Source organism: Catharus ustulatus, chromosome 1, assembly GCF_009819885.2.
Source record: "Catharus ustulatus isolate bCatUst1 chromosome 1, bCatUst1.pri.v2, whole genome shotgun sequence".
Lineage (NCBI taxonomy): Eukaryota > Metazoa > Chordata > Aves > Passeriformes > Turdidae > Catharus > Catharus ustulatus.
The window spans coordinates 134,185,571-134,199,042 of record NC_046221.1 but is presented as its reverse complement, the minus strand read 5'-3'; the positions used below and the strand labels follow the sequence as shown (position 1 = coordinate 134,199,042).

At 33.9% G+C, this 13,472-nt stretch overlaps 1 protein-coding gene across 3 annotated transcripts in view; it reads left to right on the top strand.

Moving 5' to 3' along the window:
- Nucleotides 1–13,472, top strand: part of MMP16 (matrix metallopeptidase 16) — a 181,116-nt gene that overhangs the window by 144,666 nt on the left and 22,978 nt on the right. For all 3 annotated transcript variants that reach the window (XM_033065315.1, XM_033065324.1, XM_033065329.1), the window contains one exon: nucleotides 8,026–8,164. In XM_033065315.1, the coding sequence (XP_032921206.1) occupies nucleotides 8,026–8,164 (139 nt within the window). The remainder of the gene's footprint in view (nucleotides 1–8,025; nucleotides 8,165–13,472) is intronic.

The following is a 13,472-nucleotide window of genomic DNA, read 5'->3' as shown; positions in this document are numbered from 1 at the left end:
GTTAGCCAAAAACTCCATAGCAGGTTTTGTATGGATTCTGCAGAACAGATTTTCCTTGAGCTGAAAGCGTTTTATAAATGCTTACAGCTTTTGATTACTTCAGGATATTTTTGAAAGGTTAATGTATACAAAGAAATGCTAAAACACCATTGGTTCTGTCTGCACAGGAAAAATAGAGAGGATAGATGGATATGCATAAAAAAATTGATAAAAAGTTCACATACAAATGATAGTGAAGAAATTATAACAAAATTTGAATAAGACTGAAGAAATAAAATAAGGGCTATAATCAAAGAATAATTTACTAATAAAAACAGCTGAAAAAATGAAGATACAGTATTAATAAATTAAATATTAAACAAATGTGCATCAAAATATTCTTAAATTATTTACTATCATCGAACACAAAATACTAAAAGCAGTTTTTAGAGATGTTTATTTTAAAACTTTTTTTTCTACGTGCAGTCATATAAATTTGCTAATTTGAAATGTGGAGAATTTATTTTTTGTATAAACAGTTTTTATCTACACTAGAAATTGGACTGGGCAACACCAATCATATAACATTTGCAACATGGATAAAAGTAGTTATTTTGTATACTCAGATGAGCAGTGACAGGAAAGGACCTGGATTTCAATCAAGATGTTTTCCAGATGAGAACAAGAACAGCCATGTGTGTGGATGCCTCTGCAAGTAGGCTACAGTCACTACCTTCATTGAAAGAGATACTTTCTCAGTCACTCTGAATTATACCAAGACTGTTTATCAAAACAAGTGATAAATATGTGCCTTTGAGCATTTTTTTAAAGCTTAGAGTCTATTTTTAAGAAATGCTTTGCTTTGTATGTCTTATACATTCAATATTCAAGGAATAGCACAAAGTGTTTGGATACACTAATAGTCAACCAAGTAGATGTCCAGAATAATTTATGCACAGCAAGTGACCAAATTGCACGTGGTACTTGGCTGAATATTTTGTTATATATTGTTTAGGTTGTTTATGTGCGCAGTATTGTGCACTTTTTACATATTTGCCTTGTAATACACATGATAATTAGGAAAAATTCAACATACAACAACCAAAATAAGCTTCACCGATGCATTAATGGCATGATTTAGTGAGCATGGTGGTATTCAGCCAAAGGTTGTACTTAGATGAACTTAGAGATCTTTTCCATCCTTAATGTTCCTATGATTCTATGGCTCTAAATATATGAATAGTTTTACCTTCTTTTTATGTTTATGACATTAGATAAAATAACTCCTCGTTAAATAGCTGAACAATGAATGTTGTCTTTCAAATGAGAAGTATATATCACAAAGAAATGATTTGCAGAATCTAGTTTAAAAATGAATGTGTGCTCTTCAAAGTGTGTTGAAGAACTACAGAGTTCTTGTGTAGCTTGTTGTTAAACATTCAGTATTTTTATAATGGAAATAAAATGAAAAATTTCTCAAATCTGCTACTGGTCACAAAATGGTTTTGAATATGAAAAAGACCTCTGGGTGGGGAGTAATGGTTTTTCCCTTTCTTAAACGTATTACCACAGATGCAGGAGATTGGCCGAGTGGCTCAGGCATTCCCTGCAGTATTCCAGCACAGGTCAGCCCTGCTGCTCCCTCTGCCAGTGCCTGGGCACTGACACCCTGAACAAATGACCCAAGTACACATTAGAGAAAGAGTAAAAAAAGGACAATTAGAGAGAAGGGAGGAAATTAAAAGACAAAGTAAAGAAGGAGAAACTCTGCATCCTGGATCTATCACTGTGCATCAGTGGAAATATTTGACTGTGGCTTATTGAAATCACTACAAAAATTCAGGATAGGTTTCAGAAGGACTGTCAGTGTTTTGGCTAATCGATCATACTTTAGAATTTGATGTTGAGGGTAAAGGAGATATTTTTGCTCCAGCTTCAATCACAGTTCCTCTTGCTGCATCCTGTTGGTCCATGAAGGAGATCTGTACAGCAGTTTACAAATGAGGGAGGAGAACAATAGGTTTCTCTTGTGAAGAGACTCAGAATGCATATAAAATGCCATAATCTCTTGAGTCCTTTCTAAAAAATATATGGATCATTTTCATATCTTCCTTGATCTAATTTCTGGATTTTTCTTTTTTGATTTTTTTTTTAAGTGTAACTATAGATTTCAGCATGAACAATGAAAAGTAGTTCTGAGATATCTCAAATGAATGAAAGACACTATTCAGGCTAATAGTTAGGACTCAGAACAAGATGCCAAGAAGACAGGTTTTAACATAAGGCCATTTTCAACCTTGAATAAATTACTTGACATTACTTAATTGTGTCAGAAATACAGAAGAGGCGATAAGAACAGATACTAGAAAAAGAATACTTTGCAAAGATTTCCTACATAAAATCGCTATATAATATTTCCACTTGAAAATGTATTTACACCATTGAATCTCAGCTTAGCTGAAGACAGATACTTTAAACCAATCTCAGTTTAGCACTTCTCATATTCAACAGTGGGATATGTTTGCCAGTTTTTCACTCTGTTCATGGTTGTCAGTTTGCTGTAACATGTTGTTAAGGAAAAGAATAAGTTCATAACAAACAATGGTTTTAATTTGTCTACAGAAGTTCTCCAGTGTCTGATTAGGTACAAACAGTAAATAGTTGGTATTTTATTTAATTGTAATTAATAATTGGCATCAAGGAAGTAAATCCCTTACTTGAGAAAGTAAGGAAGAAATAGAACAAGTATTTGGTGATGTCTTGGCATATCTTTGTTTTGAATCCAATGATTTGTCTCATTTCCAGTAAGGATATCACCAGGAGGTTCAGGATCTCAACATAGGAGGTGCTGAGATTTTTCTGAGTGGTGCTAGATGCTCTGACTTCTCACCATGGCTCTCAGATAAAATGTATGCCCTGTTCTAGCTGGGTAACTATACTGTTGTCCCAAACACATTAAGAAAGATAAATTGTTTCTCTAAGTTCAAGTAAGTGATGCATTGTACATCCATCTGTTAATGAATGGATAACAGTCCTTTGTAGTTTTAAAGGAGCTTTGTTTGTTCTTAACGTGAACCAGCTTCATAATGAGCTGAGCTGAAGTATTCTGTGTGTGTATAAATAGTCCATTTAGTTGATTGTTTCCTAAAATGAGCTAGATTGGTAGCATCTATTTAATGTCTGATTCTGGTCTCAATAGAGCCAATTGTTTTTTACTATGGAATTAAGTAGGAACTGAAATAGAAGTAGTCTGTAAGTTTCATTGCAGGTTCTATATTGAGAAAAAAAAAGCAAAACAGAAAAGAAAAACAATTCCAGAATCCTTCTCATAGCTGAATTGTGCTAATAATTTTTCTGCACTTAAATCCCCTGGATGGTAGCTTCTTCTATTTTCTGCTTCATGAAAATTCTTTCCCAGAAAGTTGCTCAATTTTTAAAATTTTTTTTTCCTATTTTGTGCAGTAATGTCCTTTGGCTTAAATGCTATAAATTCCAAATTCAGAATGTTGAAAATGGATATCACTAAAAAAATAGTGGAATTCCCCAAATGAGTTGGCACAAAGGCTTTAATTCCACACACCACAGGTGTGTTATTACCAACATTGAGATCCCCTGATGAAGTTCACAACCTGATGAAGTAGATGTGGAAAAGAGCCTTTTGAGATTAGATCAAGACTTTTAAAAGGATATGCCAAATTTCTTTTGCTTTAGATACAATAACTATACCTCGCATTTCAGAAATTCACTTTCTTAATATCCCATAAATGTGTACAGTAGGGGAACTTTATTGTCTCCTTGATCACAGTCGTGAAATGTAGTTTCTGCAGGCTTTGTCCTTTGGCAAATTTCTCTGTATGTAACCAGATATCGTCTCTAAAAGAATTTAAAGTTATTAAATATCTTAGTGTATTATTTGCCACTGGCTTATTTTCTTTCTCTTTTTTTTTCTGCAATACTCAGATGAAAAAAACAAATATAGAAGGATACTCATTTGTCTGAATGTGTCAGTCTGTTGCTGCTGTTTTGCTTAGCTGCTGGATATGTTTAATCTTCCATTGACACAGGCCTGCTTTTGCACATGATCAGAGTATACTTGTGGGAGAACACAAGACCCCATGTGATACCTTGATGTATTTTGTCAATAACATTAAGCTACAGTATTGATTGAAATTTAGTATTTGTTTTAATTGACTTTTATTTAGGGCAGAAGTATTATGCTTATTTGGCTTTTTCTTTTTTTTCCAGATTAAATAGGCCAAACAGTTATCCTGTGGAATCTAGAAATAGTAAAACTTCCCTCCCTGTCAACTGTAGCTATTAAATTTTGCATCTCTCCATCTTATTAAGGGAATACTCTTAACAGCACTACATATATATACTGAAACATCAAGTCAGGCAGAAATTCACAGAGATTTTTGCTGCACAATGCATGGGTATTTCAAAAATTACTGGGGGTTCACACACATTTTTCTAATCATAGTCAAAATAATAGAATTTACAGTTGCAATTTGGCCTTGTTTTGCACCTCTATGTCTGCCTTAAATCTTTACCTGCCTTCATCTCCAAGTAGTTAAAAAGGTACCAGTTCAAAGATTTCTGATCTTTTCCTTCTTTCCAGTTTGTTGTAGGCTTTTTAGAATGTCTGTCTCATTGGGCAGTCTTTCTGTTTTTACTGGGTATCATTTGACCTTGAGTCAGAGTGTCACATGTCATTACAAAATTGTAGATAGAGTTCATTAGGTATAAATAAAGGTCAGAGCTCTAGACATTTTGTAGCAAATTAATGTTTTAATGTTGACAATGGTTGTTGGTCCAGAGACATAACAGAAAATGAGGTGCTGAGACAAGAAAGGTCCATTAATTTTGCACTAAAAGCTTCTCTAGTTTATTTATTAAAGATAAACCAAAATACCTGGAGATTTTTTTTTAAATTCTCATACACATCAGTTGTGCCCCTTAAGGAATCTGAAAGATATTTAAGTTGTTAATGAATATTGAAATGGAAATTAATTATTCATAGGAGTAAATATTTAAACATTCATAGAATAAAACATAAAGAACAATTTAACACAATCATCACAAAAAAAAAGGTGAAATTGTATGTTCTAAGATTGGGAGGAGACTGTATCTACCAACAAAGTATTAAAATTATGCATTATGAGCCAGATTTTTTTTTACTCTAATACTCTCTGAGTTAATAAAGATTCTCTGAGTTAATAAAGAAGTGTTTTTATGATCATGCATAATATACTATATTTAGTCCCTTTAAATGAACTGGAAAAAAATACCTGAAGCATTTTATGACAGTGCAGAATGATTTATGTATGACCTTTGTTTAGTTTGTTTTCTCTAAAAAGCTTTATTGTCTTTTTTTTTCTCATCTCATATCTGAATATCCCATCTTCTAAACAAAATGTCAAAACATTCAGTTTGAGTGACTACAACTGCTTCTTCATTCTACTATTACTCTTTATCCATCATAGTTTTTGAAACATCTTACAGTCTCTTCTCACTCAGTGCCCATTTTCTGGGTTTTAGATATATTGCTCTATCTTAATTAAATGTTGATTTTTGTTTGTTTCAGTTTTGCTTTTTGAATGAGAATAATTGCCCAAGTTTAATTCACTTGGTGTGTCTGTAGTCATAATATTTAATGATCCATTATTATGCCAGATCTCAGCTGCACAGGAGTGATCCATATTATTGAAGCAATTTGGTATCTACAGATGCTTACAAAGAGACATTTGCTAGTCAGAAAGGAAAGACAGTAAAATCCATGGATTCAATGTATGCATTTGGCAGGTTTTGCATTGCAGTGCATGTGACAAGTCATGTGTTCAACCTCTTTGCTGTAGTTAATGTGTTTTGATGAAAACTATATTTAACCAACATAGTGGGAAAGGCAAAGGTTTTCTCAATACACACCGCTTCTCAAAAGAGACAAAACTGTGTTTATTCAACATAAACAAGTACACAAGAAGTGTTTTGCCAGAGAAACTATTTCAAGCTGTTTACTTTAAGTGTGAAAGAGCTTTATAAGAGCGAATATGCTTTCTCTTTGACTGTGCCTCTCTTGAATTTCAATAATAGCTAAACTCTTGTGGAAACATACTTTTGGTAAATGTACAGATATATTAGAATACATACGATAAAATTGCTGGCAGATATAACTTTGTCTAAGACAAATTAATTACATTTACATATATGTGCTGAAATTCTTTCTGTAAGCAGAGCCTATCCCATCTGATACTTCAGAAAGGTCCTTGGCATGCTTTACAGCAGGATTTCTTGAGTTCCAGAATTTGAACTCTGACAATCTAAAAACATTGAGTCCATCATTTTCATAGGAAAGTCAGCCAGGAAAATTAAATTTACATTAACAAATTATTCCGTCATCCTCTACCAACACTTACCTTCCCCAATCTTATAAGTGGTCCAAAGTTTCAATTCTGACCTCTGACATTTCCAGATATTTGCCAATTTCCTGAAATTATATCTATTGACAAATCATATGCCAACCTCTGTCTGTTTAAATAAGGCCATAAAAATGCTAAAGTTATAAATTTTCAAAATTATAGTTTTGTGGAAACCTGTAGCATCCTCAATGATGAGCTATATCCCATTTACGTGGTTATTGCAAGGACAGGAATATGTGCTGAAAATAGATGAGGAAAATAAGTCTGTGAAATTCCCTCAGCAGAAGAGAGAACATGGCATGTTATATTCATAATTATGCTTCAGAATGGAATATTTTGACATTAAAGGCAATGACCCATATACATATACATATAAACAGATTTTTTTAAAAATTCATGGGGATGTGCTGAATGAAACAAACATTCCAGTTTTGCCATAATTGTATTATTGTTAAATAATAAAAAATGTGAATAGTATAGCAGGAAAAATTATTGGTTTGCTAAGGAATTTGAGCAAATAATAGATAAGAATATTCTAACTATTATACTGCAAGTCAGCAGTATGAAGTATGAAATAGAGTCTGACATACAACTCAATACCAAATCTGCAAAATATAATTTTATTGGTCTTGCTCTCAGAATAAAATAATGCAAGTATACTCCACAGATCACTAAGTCCACCAAGTCTGAAACATAATTCATTCTCAAGAAGATATTTGTTGAATTCATGATTTTACAGGTTTTGTTGCACTGTGAAATCTGTGTTCCTTACAGAGAGGAAGAACTGTCATGTAAACTGTGACAGATTATGGCAGGGGGGTGTTTATTTATTATTACAGGGGGTTGTTTTGTATGATACTAATGCTGAAAAATGTTCAAATGTATGTAAGAAGTTAAGTAGTTACCCTATCCTTCATCTCTAAATATTGAATGAACTGAAACAGTTCTGACAAGGTATAGTGATGATATCTTTATTGATACCCATTTAATGGGCCATGTATTGGATTTAACTGGATTTAGCACCTATTATATATATAAACATATATATATATATATATATGTATATGGCTATATAGAAGTAATATTAACCATTCTATTTAATGTCACTTGGAAAGGCTGCTAAAATTCACTACAGTAAAATTGTAATCAAAGCATAGTTCTTACTGGACTGATGTAGTAATGTTACGTATATATCTATAAATCTTTCACTCTTAGCAGCCACTGCAAAAAAGAAAATTTAATTTTTCTTCAAAGCCTGTATGTAGTCCCATTATTTTGGTCATTCACATAAGCATATGGTTCAGTCTAAAAGCACTTGTAGTCAGACCACAAATTTTAAATTGGGCCCCTCTTATAAGTTGAGAGAGTCAGATCATCTCATACGACACACCGTATGTTCTGCTAAGGGCTATCTGCTCCAAACACCTGGTTCTACCTGGTGTGTAGCTTATTCCCACCTCAGCAAAAACCAGTTCTGAAACATTTGTAATGTGACACAAATGCAAACACAATGTGCTTATCCACTCAGCAAAAGGTCTGCTCTAAAAATGCCAGGATAGGCTGTTCAGTATGTCCAAGACAGCAGCTGAACACATATAAATGTAGTAAGGAGTGTGTGTTTGGTTTCCAGGATCAGTGGTTTTGGCGAGTCAGAAACAACAGGGTGATGGATGGATACCCCATGCAGATTACCTACTTCTGGAGGGGACTGCCTCCCAGCATTGATGCAGTTTATGAAAACAGTGAGGGGAATTTTGTCTTCTTTAAAGGTAAGAAAGAACAAAAGTAAGATTTTGTGAAACACTTTTGGGTGTGATGATTTCTTGTTTATTTTTACTAATGATTTGTAAATCTTGTTGCAAATTGGTAGCTAAATGAGTAGTATATAAGTTAACATTTTCTTGTTTGGCAATTACATTTTTAATTTATGATCACCCTTCACAGTATCAGGTCATTTGCTCTTGCATATTCAATAAAAATTTGAAAGTATAAATATGAGACATAGAAATGATCTGCCATGAAATAATTTTTTTAATGTGTTTTAGGAAGACACAATGAACACCTTTCCATTGTTAACTTTTGTGTTGTTCTTTTTACTCTTCTTCCTTTTTGCAAATGAATTTCTTAAATATTTAAATGGAACCTCTGCTCATGTACCACACTATACTGCAGTGTATTTGTTTAATCTCATACCTGTAATGTTAGGAGTTTCATGTGGGGAAAAGTAATCTTTTTCAGAGATGTGTATTTACTGTTTTCAAAGAAGCATAAACTACAGAAATTAGGTGATATAGATCAAACTGTTGCTAACAATTATTTTCAAATTTCACTCCAGACCTTGGCTGATCTTCAAAATTCAAGTTCTTGAACATGTACCTAATTTAGATTTAATGATAAAGTTATATGTTTAATAATGCAAACTTAGCAACAAAAATCTGCAAATTATGCAAAGTATGTTTTCTAAAGTAATCATTTGAGAGAAGAAGAAACTGAATAGATAACAAATATGTGAAAAATTATTCAGCTATTTAGTGTTCTGAATGTTTAATTTTTTAACTCATTACAAAAAAGGTAGATTTTTAAAAGTTGTTATATTTTAAAAATTAATTCAATTTTGCAAGTGGAGTCATTAACAGGGAGATAGAAGTCGTATTTCATTCACTAAGGAAACAGGATCTTGGATATTTTAAACTAAAAATAATAACATGCAGAAACACTTCCTAACAGTACAGTGAAGTTTATGTTTTGCTAATAGTGAAATTGTAGTTTTTGTGTGAATCATAAGGAAAATTACATTCCATATAATTGATGTTCTATTTATATGACTTCAATATAGCAAATGCTTTTACTTCTGTTGCTATAGAGTAAACTTAAGTCATTAACTGTGGAAAGTTTATATGATTTGGAATAATGATGAATGTGTCTCCAAATCTCCATCTCACTGCTTGATTTTTAGGTCCGTAGGACATGGAAGGGTAAAAATATTATTCTGTGGCTATTCCTTTGCACCATGTCATGCACCTGGGCATTCCAGACTTCTACCCTGATAATGCTGGGATCCATTACCTGAGTTCCAGACAGAAATGATCAAAGTTACTCTTATAGCTGCTTTCTTTTCCTTCCCAGTGACCTTGAAATATGTTTCATCATTATTTAACTCTTCATCCACTGCTGTCTGGCTCCTGTTAGGTCTTAGAGGAATAAGTTGATCCTGTGGTTTGTGAGTTATAGATAACAAACAACAGAAGAGGGATGGAACTTCTGTATTTTCTCTCTGGGAAATTAAATTAAGATTAATTAAAGCAAGCAGGAACAGCGGGATTGTATTCTTAAAATTTCAGTTTTCCTTTCACATCATCTCTACCTTATGCTATCTAGTTTCAGACCATTAGTTTTGTGCTTTTTAGCTGATACCTTATGATATTTGGATATTCTTCTGTACATATTTGTCTGTATGACTTCTTTTCAAAATTCCTTCCATTAGTTTTCCAATGAAATTTGTATTATCCCTTTACTTGCCAAGGTCAAAAGTCTTTGTATTTTCTTGTGCAATTTTTAAAAAAAACTTTGCTTCTCTGCCATGTCTCCATGACTCTTGATATCTAACTGTTACTGTTTTCTATCAGTATAATTAATGTTTTCCCACTGCTACAGAATCAAAAATTTCAGCTGAGTCTTCTGTGTGAAAATTCCTGTTCCAAGGATCTCAGCTGCCTTGTGGAATAGGATCACAGAAATCTGTATAAATAGACTGTAGGTAAATGATCATTGTCTCATTTCTTCTATTCCATCACAAAATTTCCTGGGAAAAGAGTACATGTCCTCCTCCCAAAGGTGCTAGAAATAGACATGTTGATTGTTGCTAAGATGATGAGCAAGTAGAATGTCTTATCCAGGTAGTGTGCTTTACCAGTCTAAAATTGGTCCAAACAAGTTTTAGAAGGAACTTTAAATCTGAAGTCTAGCACACAGATTTTTGTGTTAACAAAGCACATACCTAAGCCAATGCCTACATCCATTATTCAGAGAATAAAAAAAAAAAGGTGGCTTAAGTGCCAGCAGAGAACTTGTAATGGATTAATGTCAATATGCACTCCTCTGACCCACTCTATAGTGTCACCTCTTCTGCTCTCCCTTTAGTGCTGACCCACAATATACTACAAATATACAGGCTAGACATTGTGGGAAAAAAAATCCTCACACAAGAGTGGATGGATGGGCATTGGAATGGGCTACCCAGGGAGGTGGAATAGTCATTGTCCCTGGAGGTGTTTAATAAAAGACTGGATGTTGCCATGGTTTAGTTGATAAGGTAGTGTTAGGTCATAGGTTGAACTTGATGATCTCCAAAGTCTTTTCCAACTAGCTGATTCAGTGATTCTGTGACAGGTTCCTCATTCATCCCAGCAGAGCTCCATGCACTCTAGCGGGTCATTGACACAGTCAACAACAGCGCCATGCCCTCTTCCCTGCCCATCCTTTGAACAGAGCCAGTAGCCTTCCGTTCTAACATTGCATTCATGGAAGCCATCCCACCACATCTCTGTGATGCTGGCAAGATCAGAGCCCTGCACGTGTGCACAAATTTCCAAGAACATCCTCAACTCCTGTTGCTCATTCCACGTAATAAGTGTGTTTCCATAGAGGCATTTAATTTGCTGCCCCCAGTGAAACCAAATTACAGGCTGGAGTGGCTGGAATTCCTTTGTGCTGTTTCAGGTGCTCTCCTGCTGACCTGTCATCTCTCTCCTAGACTCTGGACATCTCTTGCTGGCACTGGCACCACACTGGTAGGAGTGGAATGCATTGAGGTACTCCCTCCACCAACAACTTTAGTTAAAAACCTTCTTTACCAGCTTGGCAAGCCTATGACCAAGATGCTCTTCCTGTTCCCTGCCAGATGGACTCATCAGCCCCCAGTAGACCAGACCATACTCATAAAGTACAGAGAAGTCTGGTGGATAGCTGCTTACAAAAACAGATGTTCGAATTCTTGTTATTATTCATTGCCAGTGTCCTTACTGAATGATAATGGGATGGCATCAGAAAACACCTTTTTATTTTCTTTCTTATTTTTATTTAATGAGAAAACATGAATAGTTAAATTCATCCTGTGTACCTTGGGAATTTATATAGTGCTAAAAATGAAATCGTCAAGCCATCTGCACTGTTGAATGTTATGGTAAACCAAATGTAGCAATAGAAAGGCTGCTGTAAAATTCATACTACCAGTGCCTCCATCATAACATTCTACTGCACTTACCTCATGTCCTGACAGTTTTATATTGAAAAATAGATTTACTATAGTGTCATATCATGGAACAAAGAAATTACAGAAACTTGATGTGGGAAACAGGGAATGAGGAAAAAGGAACCATGAATATTAATTTTAGGATACTAGTAAAAAGATTAGATACGGGCTTGAAAGACCAAAATTAAGAGGAATGTTGACTGGAAAAAAACAACTTTCAGGATTAGATATTAAATTTTTAACTATTTAAATTACATGTCATTGTTTAAAAATTCAGGAAATCATCTCACCACTCTAACACAGTGATTATATGGAACACACTTCTTGCAATGCACGCATACTATAATGCAAATAATATGGGGAAAAAATCCTAGAAGCATAATTATTCAGAATTCAGATTCTATAAAGTAAGAACTAGTTACTAAAAACTGCATATTTATTGGCAGTAGTCAGTAGGAAATCAAACAAGCTGAGGAATATCTAGAATATTGTAATTTTAAGTGAAGCAGAGCAATACAGATGTCCTTTATTTCCAGTACTTTTTTTAGAATGGCAAAGATGGTATTTCAAATAATTCCATGGTTCATCCTTCTCAGCTGTTTCCCTACAGTGATGATATTTAACAAAACATTGTTTCAAAAGAAGACATTTCACCTTTTTTATCACTTGCTTCACTCTCAGCTTCTGACCTTGCCAATCTGCTTCTTATTATATTAGACCTTACATTAGGGAATAAAAGGAGAGAGATTAAACATTCTGAAATTTCAGACTTCATGAAACATGTGGTGCTTTATTCTTTGTGAGAATAACAAACCTACCAATGAGACCTTAAAAAAACAACTTTGCAAAATAAACACAGTGCTGGTTTCTGCCAAGGGCATAGGTTCTGACTCCAGAGAAGCACTATTCATCTATAACAAGAATAAAAATATGACTACTTTTTTCATAATTCTTTCCATTATGACCACAATTAATCGACTGTTTATTAGTAGAAGTGGAATATGACAGTGCTACATGACAGCATACTGACTATAGCATTTGTTTCTACTACGTTTAAAGTTGCATAAATATGTTACAAACAAACTATCTCATTCTCATCACAGCTGGGCATCTTTTGCACTGATTTTCAGCTTTAACTTCTCCTAACATCGGATTCTGATTAATATTCTGTTGATCAGATCAATTCTCTGATCAATAGTCACCCACTTTCCTCCAGGTGAGAGACAGAAAAAAAACAACCCAAAACAATATGACCAACAACAAACCTCCTAAAACCTCCTAGAAAAAGCAAACAAACAAAAAGCTGAAGTGAAAACTGTCAGCCAAATGGAACATTTGGATTTCTTATATACAGTACTTCTCATTAACAATCAACACAGTTACAGCAGACTAAACATGTCTTCTAAAGCAAATGTTAAGTAAAAATCCCTCTAGTTAGCATTAATAGGCCTTGCTTACATATGTTAGAGCTCTCAATGCTCCCGTCTCCTCAGAATACAGCTAAATTTACCTTTTCTCTGTTTTCTAAGAAAGAATTTGCTTTTTAGTAAGAAATTATGTGAAGAATTCCGTTTCTTATGTCTGTTCCCACATCTACACTTTCCTTTTACTTCGGTATATCTGAATATGCAGAAATTATGTGGCTCAATGGTACTGTCACTTACAATGGTTTGTGCATAACCATTTTTATGACCTGATCTTGTTAATATTTAACTTTGCCTTCTTGAGTATGGCTGATCTATTTGTAACAATTGCTTTGACTTTTGACAATTCCTTGTGAGGCACAGAGAAAAGTATTGGCATTACATATATCACAGCATATGCCT